Below are 12730 nucleotides of genomic sequence, written 5' to 3'. Positions count from 1 at the left end.
TTCTAGATAGATATTATCAGTGTTGCTGTCCTGTTGATTTAGCCTTGGAAAAAGCTTCTTGGTTGAAAATTAGAAGGTAGATGATTATCATGCTTTCCAGTCTCCAAAGCAAAGTTTGAGATCTAAAGCCTATCAGGGTTGCTTATTACTGGATGGTAATAGATCTGTTTCCCCTAACAGGGAATGTTTTTGTTTGTTGGTTTGGGGATTTTAAAAACAACCCACCACTGAACTGTTGCAACGTAAAATACAAATGAATAACTTGCCTCTTCACCAAGCAAAAATTTTCAACATTTTTTTTCRGATGGACTTTAGCAACATAGGTCTTGACCTTTTGCGTGTGTGGAGAGAGAGAACTAGTGTGTGCGGAATAAGGAAACAAAAGCAGTCATTTTGCTTTGCTAGCATCCTTGTGTGACTGACTCATAGGCTTGATATTCTGGGAGTAATTTTCAGTTATATTCAATTCTGCTTAGCTGCACTTTCTTGGTTACTGAAACTTGTAGATCCTAACTCTCTGTCTTTGCTTTGAGTTACRCTTATATTTTCTAGAAACTTGTTTTAGTCTATCACTTGGAACTGTTGCTGCTAAAGGCCTGATCTACCCTAGTAGAGTTATCTTCAAATTACAGCTTCTGTTTTTGTTGTTGTCTGTGCTTTTAGCGGGAGYGGCAATTTGCTCTTCTAGGTCACAGTGGGTGAAAAACCAATGTTTTTTTCAAAGCTATACTTAAAAGCTAACAAGGGATTGCTGACAGTCTTGTTGTGACTTGAACTGTTGTAAATTCAGTTGCTGTTAACAGTAGAATATTAGCGAGTTGTAATGAAGTTCCTCAGGTTGAYGTTGATGTGATCCGGAATGCTTCCTCACGCCAAGGAGGGAGAAGATGGGGGTTTGCTTATTTGCGAGCTCCCAGAAGAGCTATAACTTCCATATGTCACACTTAGTTATATTTAAAGCCTTTTAAGATATGGTGTACAAAGAAGAGCTTACTAGCTTGTAGAACTGGTTAGTTTGCTGAGAGAGGTGCTGTTTCTGTCAGCTCCTCTATTGATTTCCTGACGTACAAAACTTTGGTCTTGCCATGCTGTGTGGTAGTTGCGTGCTCCAGGTGTTCCTTTCGGGCAAAAAGCGATGGCACAGAACGTCTTAGGACGGTTTACTGTTAGCTGTTCAAGGTTTTTCAGCCTTTGGCATTGTTGAACTTTGCAAAGTTGCTGTGTCAAACTAAAATGTTTGTGGCTGGCTGGTTGGCGTGGGTTTTTTGTCATGTGGATTTTCGTTTTTTTGTACGAGTGCTCAATACTTAAGGCGATTTAGGAATCCTGCTCGCCGACTGCAGCCCTCACTTGCCTTCACAGTGGGAGTTGTGCTGACAGTGAGTCATCATTCTGCCTTACCAAATCTGTGAATTGAGTATTTTGGCCTTCAGTCAGCAGTCTTTCCCCGATACTACTTGCTCCTCAGCTCAGTTGTGCAAGCTTTTTTCTTAGTGATATTCTAAATAAATGACCAGAGCAAAGCAATTAACACAAACACAGTCTTGACATGTTTTTTCCCTGGTGATCTGCTAACTATCTCTTGCATTTGGGCAATGTTAGTGGCTTCAAGGGATACTTTTTTTGTTTGGAAGGTRCAGAAGGCTTTTTCCTGAGGAAATTAATTTTATGGAATTTACTCAAAAACTGAACAGTGTTAGGGATTGTATGAAGTGCAAATATTTGCAGGTCTTGTCTGCTCTGCAGCAAAGTAGTATTTCTGTTGCATTAACTCTTCTGTCTAAAGAACATTGACTCGTAAGTAAATCTCTACTATTTCTAAAGCATTTGAAGTGATTCTATATACTATTTTATGCTGGTTTTATGAAGAGCAGTTTCCCTTCCCTAACTGAAAGCTAGGTGTGTAAACTAAACCTGTTCAGAAGAGAGACTTTCTGCTTTTGGTGCTGTGGCAGTATTGACTGAATGATTTTTTTTTCCCTTCTCTCTCTTTTTTTTTTTTCCCAACCTCTGAGATAAAAATCCAAAAATCCAAAAAACTAAGTGCAGGTTATGTCCTGATATTTAATGTAAACTTATAAGCCAGCCCTTCAGGAAGGGAGGCATGCAAGTAGAATGAGACTTGTTACTGAGGATAAAGTGGTTATAACAGTGGTGTCCTCTCAGGAGAGTGCAGAAGGTCATCTTGGCTGTTTCTGTAAAAAGGAATGTGTTAATCCTTGGACTATGGTTTCAGTTTAATTTTGGTAACAAAGACCACAGGCTGAGCTTTGAGTGTAGACTGTGACAACCGTTGATTGGAATAAGCTTTGTTAGTGTGAAGGTGGCAAGACATTCTCTCACAGTTCAGCTGGGAGCTCAGAGCCTAGCTCTCTTAGCTGCACTGCAAAAGAAATAAATATTGACGTAACAGCTGCCTGCATGAGGAATTCCCTTTCTTCTTCCTTCTGCTCATGTATCTGGATGTTTCTCCAGGGAGGAGCTGTGGCACTAAGTAGGGATTCTGTAGCCCRTCCGTATCTGCTGCTGTCTGGTTGCCCAGCCTGACTGAACACCTCATAAAACAGGGACTGCAAGGTGCAAGGTCTGTGCCAGTTACTGGAGCTGATGGCAAAATCTGCAAGACTGGCTGCCAGCGACTGCTGGTGGCTTTGTGAAGGCCAGCTCTCTGGTAAGGCCTAAGTCTAGAGGATCTTACTCGGCTCTTACAGAGGATTCCTGAGTTAATGAATGGATTTGAGTGGAAGAAAATGTTAAGTTGATAATGTTTTGGAGAAGGGAGAGAGTAGGGATAAGGGAGCTCTTCATTCAGAGATGTGTCATGTATTGCTGACAGAGATGGAAAAGCTTTGAGGAAGCCAGTCATTTAAAACATTGGCAGTCTCAGTATGCAGAGCTCTTTACAGCTAAAAGCATCTGTGATTCATATCTGTTCTGTGAGTTATTTCAGCCATGAAAAGGAAGCTCTCATTTAAAATTTTAATTAAGGAGTTTTAATTTCATTTGAATTTGGAGAGGAAGAGTCATCTCATCTTTCCAAAAATCCAAAGCTGATGAGCAACAGAATAAGGGTAAAAGAACTGTCTATACAATAATTGTTAACAAATGAAAAATGTAAAGATATAGTGTATAGATWGGTTTTGTGATCAAGTATACAATACTGCGTAAACTGTAAATTACAAAGTGGAATGAAAGCCATATTATTGATACCTGCTGAAACAGATGAGTGCTCTTCCTTGATTCATTAATTTTTTTAACAGTTGTTTCAAATGGGCTGAATAAGATAAGTATGATATTGTAGAACCAGAAGAAAGATCGTACTATGACACATCAGAGTCAAAATATATTTTCAAACTATTTCTATGCCATACTATAAATAGAAAATGACTAAAACCATAAACTTCACGAATGGGGGCTGCCATGATGCTTTTTGAAGCATAGTTCTCTTACTGTTGTTATCAACTGAGTTGTCATTTGCTGTTTGGGTACTTGCTATAAAGCTTTCTATGCAGTAACCACATAATCAAGTTCTTAACTTTGAAGTGCTACATTTGATCTTGGAGGAGGAAGACTTGCTGTCATACCAGCCAAAATGCAGATTGATCTAGATGAAGAGACTAAAAGAAACTACAGGCTTACCAGCACTGCTTAAAAGAAATCCAAACCTTCTTGTTTGAAGGTAGAACACAGTATATACTTTATTCTGGGAATGCTTTACTGTATGACTTAAACTTATGCTAGGTTTTAGCTCTTTCCCTGGAGTGCTGATTGAGAGCAGGATTTTTTCCTTTTTTGTAGCTTATTCAAACTTTTTTTTAGTGTTTCAGCTAATATTTATCAGAAGTTCAGAACACTGCATAAGATGTGCTTTTTTTTAAACTAATGGAACAATAAGTATTTTGATTACAGTTGCATTGTCTTTTTTTTTGAAAGAAACATCTTTGAGAACCAAATTTTAGAAAAAGAAAAGTATAAAGAAGGAAGCTGGGATCAAATTCCTTAATTTGTTTTGCATGTCTGCTTTGGATTTTCTGGATTTCTGGATGAAAACTTCTAAGTCAGCATGGGTTGATTGTTTTTTTTGTCATTATTTAAATAAAGGTTTACCTTAGTTTTAATCTTAGTTGACTTTAATCTTGGATTGTGTTTGTAGTTTTTAATGACTAAAAACTTCTTTAAACAAAGCTTACCTTGAGGTAAAATTTGAAGCTTTCTTTACTTATTGCAAATTGTTTTTCTTCGTTGCTTAAAGGTCTTACCCAAATATCAGAGAATCTCACCACCAGTGCTGATACATAACTCTGGAACATTTTTACTATCATCTCGTATCCACTGAAGGAAATGGAGCATTTCAAACATAATGGAAGATAATACAGTTATGTGCAGATATGATAATGAGCAGGATATTGCTACCATCTATTTAGCAAGCCAGAGTTTTTCTAATACTTAAATTTTTGAGTGATTTCTAAGATAATTTGTGTGGGGGGGGGGGGCTTGTTCATTTGCTTTATCTAGATGACTGGCTCAAAGAGTTCTTGGGGTTTTTTTTCTGTTTTTTTCTATTGTCTTTTTGGTTATAAAATGCCAAGAGAGCTGTTAAACCTCACTTAGAAAGGAAAGACGGTCTCTTAATAGTTGTTTTTTTCAATTTGTAGAGTCTTGTACAAATGGCATCTTTGCTTGACCAAAAAATTAATATTTGCTATCCAGTGGTGGAATTATTTCAAGTATGTTGTTATAATGTACCTGAGAACTTAACAAGATTTGCGATTATCATTACTATTTATGTATTGTGTTGCTCTTCCTACAGGTAAACAAAAGAACTTTTTATTATGGGAGCTTTGTGTTAAAATTGCATTTAGTAGTCTTAACACAACTCCAGGAGATCACAGTTATATTGAATGCTGTCAGATATTTCTGTTGCTGATTAATCATAGCAGTTGTCAACAAACTTCTAAATTTCTTTTTCTTTTCCTCACCAGACCTTGATTTATTTTGGATTAGGAGCCCCATGGCATGTGAACTAGAAGATAATCTGAAATAAAAGGTCTCTTATTTTGAAGTGACAGTGTTTATCAAAATGGTTGGAAAACTTAAGCAGAACTTGCTATTGGCATGTCTAGTGATCAGTTCAGTGACAGTGTTTTATTTGGGCCAACACGCTATGGAGTGTCACCACCGAATAGAAGAACGCAGCCAGCCTCCGAGAGTGGAAAATGTGAGAAGCACAGTAAGAACTGGTTCTAATGTAAATGCAAATAAAACCTTTGCTTACAACAAAGACATGCCTTTAATATTTATTGGAGGAGTACCTCGAAGTGGCACTACTTTAATGCGTGCCATGCTTGATGCCCATCCGGATATTCGATGTGGAGAGGAGACAAGGGTAATCCCACGAATTCTGGCTGTTAAGCAGATGTGGGCTAGATCAAGCAAAGAGAAAATCCGACTGGATGAAGCTGGAGTCACAGATGAGGTTCTGGACTCAGCCATGCAAGCGTTTTTATTGGAAATCATTGTGAAACATGGGGAGCCTGCTCCTTATTTGTGTAACAAAGATCCTTTTGCTCTAAAATCCTTAACTTACCTTGCCAGAATTTTCCCCAATGCCAAATTTCTTCTAATGGTACGGGATGGTCGTGCATCTGTACATTCCATGATATCCAGAAAGGTCACCATAGCTGGCTTTGACCTTAACAGCTACAGGGACTGCTTGACCAAGTGGAATCGTGCTATAGAAACTATGTATAACCAGTGTATGGAGGTTGGTTTTGAAAGATGTATGCTGGTACATTATGAACAACTTGTATTGCATCCTGAAAGATGGATGAGAACTCTCTTAAAGTTTCTCCGCATCCCATGGAACCAAGCAGTGCTRCACCATGAAGAAATGATTGGAAAAGCAGGTGGTGTTTCTCTTTCAAAGTGAGTATGAGTCTTCCTCTTTTATCTTGTMTTGTTCGAAAAGGTAAAATAGTACACTTTGCACATAAGACAGCAGTTGTAATTTTGTTTCAGTTTTAAGTAGCTAATCATGTCTTGGGAAGCTGATTTCCGATGAAGATTATCCAGAAAATAAGAATGGTTGATAGCTAATGATTTGCAATCTCAGGTTGTGCCCTCTAAATACTTGTCCCAGTAACAAATATTTATGGAGCATATGAACTAGCTTTTAACTAATGGTCAGTCTAATTTGAACTTGGACTTCTAATATCAACCTTTCTTCAGATGCGGCTTTGCTTTTCCCTGTGCCCCAAAATAAAGTTGGACTGTCTTATCCAGTGTGTCATTATTCGTTTTAGCAAGATCTTGTCTGATTTCAGGAACTTAATGATTCTTGTTAGCGCAAGAATAGCCCTCAAGTTATATGTGCCAAGAATGTAATCTTCCAGGAAACTTGAGAAATTTGTTCCAACAAAATAGAAAGCAGAATTGGCATGCTTTTCTGTTGGTAATAGCCTCTTAAAAGGATAAGCATTTCAAATAAAATAAACCTTGCTGTAGGCAAGTCTCTTAGCATGGTCATGCTGTCTGTGCACCTGACCRACCTACTTTCAGAAACCGAAATCCAGCTCTGCTTAGAAAACCTAGATAAATATTGTGAAAGAAATAAAGCTAGTTTATTCTCCGATTAAACCACTAGCTCTTTTGGTTTGTTTGCTGCTGYTTACAGCTGGATTTTTGAGATATGGAAGCTTGCTTGTTTTCACAGTGGGGAATAGGTCAATGTTTGAATYGCTGCTCTTCCTTATTTGCTATGACAAATGCATCTGCCAGATTGTGGTTTTTAAGTTTCTAAAATACTGATTAAAAAGCTGTGTCCTAACAGCAAGACACACCCCGTTAAGTTCCTTGGTTTCTATGTTTTGAATATCTRTCGGTGACCAAGTTCTTTGGAGGAAGAGAGGCAACTTGCACAGCAAGCAATGCGGGCGGGGTAGAGGCATTACCAATTGTTGAATRCAGAATGGCTTTACTTTTTCAACTACAGTTTTGCGAAATAAAAATTGAAGATTTTGTTTATTTGATTTCTAGGGAAGTGACTGTTTTGGTTGCGTGGAGTGCTTTCATGAACTATAAGGGAATATGATTTAAAGCAAGGCAAAAAACTRTTAGCAACTACAAAGTGAACTTAAAGCTCAAATGATGGTTATATATTTACCATCTGTTCTGTCACCCAGTGGAGATTTTTCATCACCTTTTCCACTGAAGAAACATAGACACCACCATTATGTTTGCATAGCTAGTAAGAAGGCATCCCAACTCTTTTTTGCCTTTGCAGTGATGTGTGTTAGCAGACTGAAGCCCTCTGATAGCATTAACCTAGTGTGCTGTTGCCTGTCTCTTTGCAAGTTGTTTCTGCATCTAACTTCCCTTTCGTTATCTGTATCATGTCACTGCTTCACAGTGGCTGCTGAGGGGGGAGTAAACTTGCTTATATTAGYGTAAGTAAGTGGTTGCCAAATTCTATTAAGTGTCCTGTAAAAATAACTATGCAGAATGCAGTTTCTAGTAAAACATTACTACCTTACAGCTTCCAAGTTAGTATTTGTAAAACTTAATGGACCTCTAGACAATAAAACTCAGTAGCCTTATTGAATTTGCACAGTTTCAAGTAGTATTTCTTGCTAAAGCTGGTGGAATGGGATGTGAGGAGTTGAGAATGTGTTCATGTCTCAAAAAAAAAAAAGAAAATGTAGTGTTGAAAGCAARGTGTTGCTTCATCATTATTCTTGAATCAAAATTTCAAATTTAAGACTGAAACAAGTATGAAAATATTCTTATCTTGTGACCCTCCATTCAATCTGTTCATGGATTTCTTTATAGTTTYACTATCTGTGCTTAGATGATGCACAAAGCTAACATTATTTCAGAGGGCTTCAGCAATAGTGGGAAAAGTAGTTTATTAATGTTACATCTGTAGTGTTTTTATCCAGACAAATACCCTTGAAATATGTGGCCAGATTTGTTTTTCAGTTGCAAGAGACCTTTGTAATTTGATAATGAYTTCAGTGACTCAGCCTTTAAAGGTCTGTAGCAAAAACAATAAATAGGAAATTCTGTAACTTGGGTATCTGTTTCATGTAGTCATATGATACTAATAGAAATTGTGCAGGGGGAGCTTGAGATTCCCCAGTTTGATTTCCTTGCACCAATTATAACCAGTCCATTCTTGGCGTCCTCGGCTCCTCAGTGCCCTCTCGTGTGCAGTGGTGCCACAGGCAGGGGCTTGCGCATGTGGCAGGAGACCTCGTGTACACGCAGCATAGCTGCCCAGAAAACTTACTCTTTGAAAAGATTCTTGATAGGTAGCTTACCATGAACCTTACCGAGGCTGCGCTGCGGACAGCTTATCGGACTTTGACAACTGAACAAAACGTACAGTGTGGTAGACTTAGCTTTCCTTYGGTCAGGTTGCCTTAGGTTTGTTCTCAGCTGCAGCTGAATTCTTTATGGCCTCTGTTGTTGACTGTTAAGTTCCAGGGTCAGGCTTTAACCAACCCTGTTCTCTTGTAACTTAGTATTTCTCTTAGGCTTAYGGTAGAGTGCTCTTTACATCTTAGTGTGAATGCTGTCTTCTAGTTGAAACAACAGTTTGGAGTGGTGGAGCTCTATATTCTGACTTTCCAAAGGACAGTGCTGAAGATCACTTTAGAGATAACTTTAGGAAACTCAAAACACTGCAGTCTATTACATGTAACTCTCTTTCCCTGAGCTTTAACTTACCGCGTGCCTTGGACCCAATCCTTCAGGCTGTTAACATACTATTACTGTTTGTAATAGTATATTAGAAATCAGAAGACTCAAATTATTTGCCTTTTTTTTTTTTTTTTTTTTCCTGGCAGGCGGCACTTATCACAAGTACCAAATTATCCATCTTTAAATGTGGTGTTCATTTAAAAGATATCAACACATAGGCCCAGTCTCTGTTGCACAGTAGGGAGAGTAAGGTCTGGATAAAACTGGTTCTCCAGTTGTCTGCAAAGTATTAGATAGGGTAAAAAACCTCTGAAGTCAAATAGAGAATGAACTACTAGTGCAATCTGCAAAGTCTGCAATATGGTGTAAGAACTTAGGAGAATGAGCAGAGAAACCTGCCTTGGTCATCTTCCCGCTCACTTCTAAGACTTTGGGATCAAGGGGGCTTAGYATCCACTTCAGAGCCATGTCACCTGCTCAGGTTGGGCCCAACATAAGATGCCTGGAGGTGTTTTAACTGTTGGAGGGTTTTTGAACAAAAATCTGGCAAGAGTTTGTTGCCTTGAAATATTTAAACCTTTTGAGAAAGGGACCACAGTATCCCTAAAAGACTTTAGAGTGATGTGATGTTATTGCCAGGTAATAGAAAGTGAATGTTTAAAAATATATTTTTAAACTAGTCTGAAATCAAGATAAACTATCAAGTGAAATCTGCACAAGACAGCATGGGGCTCTAGGTCAATGTAAAAAGCTTGATTTTTTTTTTTAAATTTTTTTTCAGTTGTATGTGGAGTTAGAATGCGCATGCAGGTTACTTCTCTTTTGGAGAAAAGCCAGTCACTAAACAGCTTGCAGAATTTTCAGGATGCTAGTTGACTCCATTTTCTCTCTTATTCCAAACTCTAACTCTTACACAATAGTCTGTTAATAGCAATATTAGATACTGGACAGTTTGTATTTAGTATTCTGACTTTGTCTGTTCCACTGGCTGCTTGATTTGAGGAAGTTGCTGGCTGCCTTTTTCTTCAGCATTTGCTTAGTAATCCCTGTTTTTTTCCTGTTGCTGAGGCAGCCCTAGCCTCGCTGTTGTTCTAGTTTACTTAATATTTTTCCCCCTTATTTTGTTTTTTTATCCAGCTTGAAAAACCCTGCAAGTGTTTTAAGGATGTACACCACAGAACTTGCAGTTAGCGCAAAACCTTCTGTGGTTTGAAGTAATTGCCAGCGTGGCTGTTCAAGGAATGTATTATGGCTGGACTACATGCTATAACTAGTATTGTTAATATATCTCTGGCATTTGCCTCCTAACTGAAAACAGCTGTAGTGACCACAGATGCAAAGAAATATCAACCCTTTTATAGCAATTTTTATTAGGCTTATTATGAAAATAGCTGTCTAGGCAAAATCACTTCAGAATATACTATTTTTAATACATACCTTTTTTCATTTTATCCTGGTACAGATGTAAAAGCATTTGGAGTTAGTCCTGTGTTCCCTGCTACCAGCTGCTTTTAAAGCTGAAATTATTACTGCAGTTTTGCAGAGGAACCTGGAGTATTGTCCAGGCAGCATTTGTCCATGCACATACACAATCAAATTTGTCAGGACTTGGTATGTTTTCTTGCCATTTTTTTTCTCCTTTCCTTTGCCATCCTCTCGCTCTCTACCCCATGCTCCTCAGACAGTCTTTGTGCTTAAGAATCTTTCCCAGACCTTGTGCTTTCCTTCCCCCCCCCCCCCATTTTAAATGAAAGGACAGTAAAGGATTTAAAAGGAAGACCAACTGTTCTATAGTATGTATTTGATTGAGTGCCTTGGAGCAGCTAAATGTTAATCTCTTGCTAGCTATTAACTACYGGGAAATGTTTTATGTTGAGTTTACTGTTACCAAAGACTAAAATGACAGTGGGGCAGGACATGGGGATTTCTTTTAAAACATGTAGTGGTTTTACTTCAGGACAAGGTATATGCATTTGTACTATTTTAGTTCTCTGGGTCCTTATTGCTGTTTAGCACACATTATTTGGAGGTTCCAATAAACTATTAGCTGGTCACCTGGTATCTGATTACCTGTTTCTTATAGTAGCCCCTTCATTCTAAAGGGACAAATCAAGCCACGGTTTTGATGAAGGGATTTTGGACTTGGCTGACTGAGAGGAGGAGGAGCATATATCYTAAACTTCTGCTGGTTCTCAAACATCTAATGGCATATCTCCTCAACTGGAGGGTTCCACACTGGTTCTGCAGACTTCTTACACGTGATTCTTCATTCTCTGCCTTGCCACTTCAAACTTCTTAAATTTGACTCGTAACAGCTATTTTTTTGCTAATTTAATAAGAAGATGAGCATCTAACTTCATATCAAAAAGATCAAAACTAACCTGGACTTAAGAAGCATGTTGTCTTTTTGCATCTCCTTCTGAAATGAATACACATTTGTACTTTACTGAAATTAGTGGGAGCTGCAGCCTAAGCTCTTTGTCCCAAATTRGTCATGCAGATTTCAGTGTCCTTTTTCTGGCCACTTGCTTTTAAGAACTTGATCTTAAAATTGAACAAATTGGGACTTCTAATACCACCTGTTTTCAAAGATACTGTGTCAAGTTCTGTGTCCTTAAATAGCGCTGCAGAAGTTTCAAGGCTAGATTATTGTTATTTTTTTTAACTCTTTGAAATGCAGTGCCCAGACTTTTTAGTTTGCTATATCGTGACCTCTAAACAGATTTGTGTCTGCAGGTCCTCAGCCCAGTAGCCCTCAGGAAGGCTGAAACTCAGTTGCAACTTCCTGGTCCTGAAATCCCATTCTGAGATCTTCTCTTCAATCATTTTCGGTAGCTCATCTTGAAGGCAATGTGAATGAAATTCTTGTGGCCTGTTTAGTTTTCTGATTGCTAAGTGCTTACTGTTCAGCTCCCCCTAAAMACCTTTTGCAGCAACATGTGAAGGCCATGCTTGCCAAGACGATTTTCCCRGTGGTGACCTGTTTTCCTGTCTGGTTTGTTGTTTGTACTGATTGTGTTTAAGATGCTGGAAGGTCAGTGACATGTGACTAACTTTATTCCTGTGTCCTGGAAGAACTTTAGCTATGATGACAGCAAAAGAGTAAGATGGTAAAGGCTAGTGTTAAGATCAGATTGAGTTAATGACTGGCAGACATGGGTACACAGTTTGTAATAGAAGGCATTTGCTGTACAGAACAGTTGCTTTGGAATTGCTTGCCTCTTACTAGTGAYTTAAGGTCTGTCTACTGTGCAAGAATTCTTCAGCCTTCTCTTGAACTCATTAGGTTAATTAGGTAACTGTGATCAAACTTGCTCTTGTTGTAACTTGACTGAAGTCAGTCCTGAGAGCAATTTGACTTTAACTTCAGGTTTTTGGTCTCAAACTGCAGGAAATGTTTCATTAAGYTTCCATTTATTTTTCTCAGGATATACCTGAGAATATATACCACGTAACTCTGAAGAATTAACTGATTTGAATATTAGCTTGAATCTCAATATTTTTATTCTTTGTCTCATGTAGATAAGTGGTGTTGCACTTCATACAGTTATACTTTTTTCAAGTATAACAATTTTGTTTTCTGGGTGGTGGAGCTTTTTTAGATTGAAATTCTTTATGCTGTAAGTAMGGCACAGGAAGAATGATAGCTGCAAGCAGATGTGACAGCTGTATCCTCAGCATCAGATTTAATATAGGTTTAGCTGGGCAGTGGGARCTAGTGATGTGGAATGGCATACTTCATGGTATTCTGTGCAATGCAGGTGTAAGTACTCCTTTGGCATCTTGCATATACAGACCTGATTTTTAACCTGCCTTTTAGGAAAGGTGAGCCYTCATATCGAAAATGCATGTGGTTTTTTTCTGAATTCAAAAGAAAGTTTGGAGAGTTCTAAATTGCTCTGCCTGTTCTGAGCACTCTTGGTCTGTTTCAGAAATAAACACARTAAGAAAGTTTTAAGTCTCCTAATCTAATAGGAGGAGGGAACATGGGAGAGGAAAGTGTTGCCAGATTTCTTCCAAAAAAACCACC

At 38.3% G+C, this 12730-nt stretch overlaps 1 protein-coding gene across 4 annotated transcripts in view; it reads left to right on the top strand.

Moving 5' to 3' along the window:
• TPST1 (tyrosylprotein sulfotransferase 1) overlaps positions 1–12730 on the top strand; it is a 33694-nt gene that overhangs the window by 3825 nt on the left and 17139 nt on the right. For 2 of the 4 annotated variants that reach the window (XR_003251847.1, XR_003251849.1), the window contains exon 2: positions 4983–5925. Coding sequence is in view for 1 of the 4 variants with exons in the window: in XM_026055301.1 (XP_025911086.1) it covers positions 5081–5925 (845 nt within the window). In the remaining 3 variants the exon portion in view is untranslated. Of the gene's footprint in view, positions 1–2652; positions 2672–3543; positions 3680–4334; positions 4376–4982; positions 5926–12730 lie in introns of those variants that run through there. The other 2 variants (XM_026055301.1, XR_003251848.1) reach the window with 2 other exon arrangements.

This window comes from Apteryx rowi, unplaced genomic scaffold (genome assembly GCF_003343035.1).
Source record: "Apteryx rowi isolate R43461 unplaced genomic scaffold, aptRow1 scaffold_99, whole genome shotgun sequence".
NCBI classification, from domain to species: domain Eukaryota; kingdom Metazoa; phylum Chordata; class Aves; order Apterygiformes; family Apterygidae; genus Apteryx; species Apteryx rowi.
This window is presented reverse-complemented; position numbering and strand designations above follow the sequence as displayed.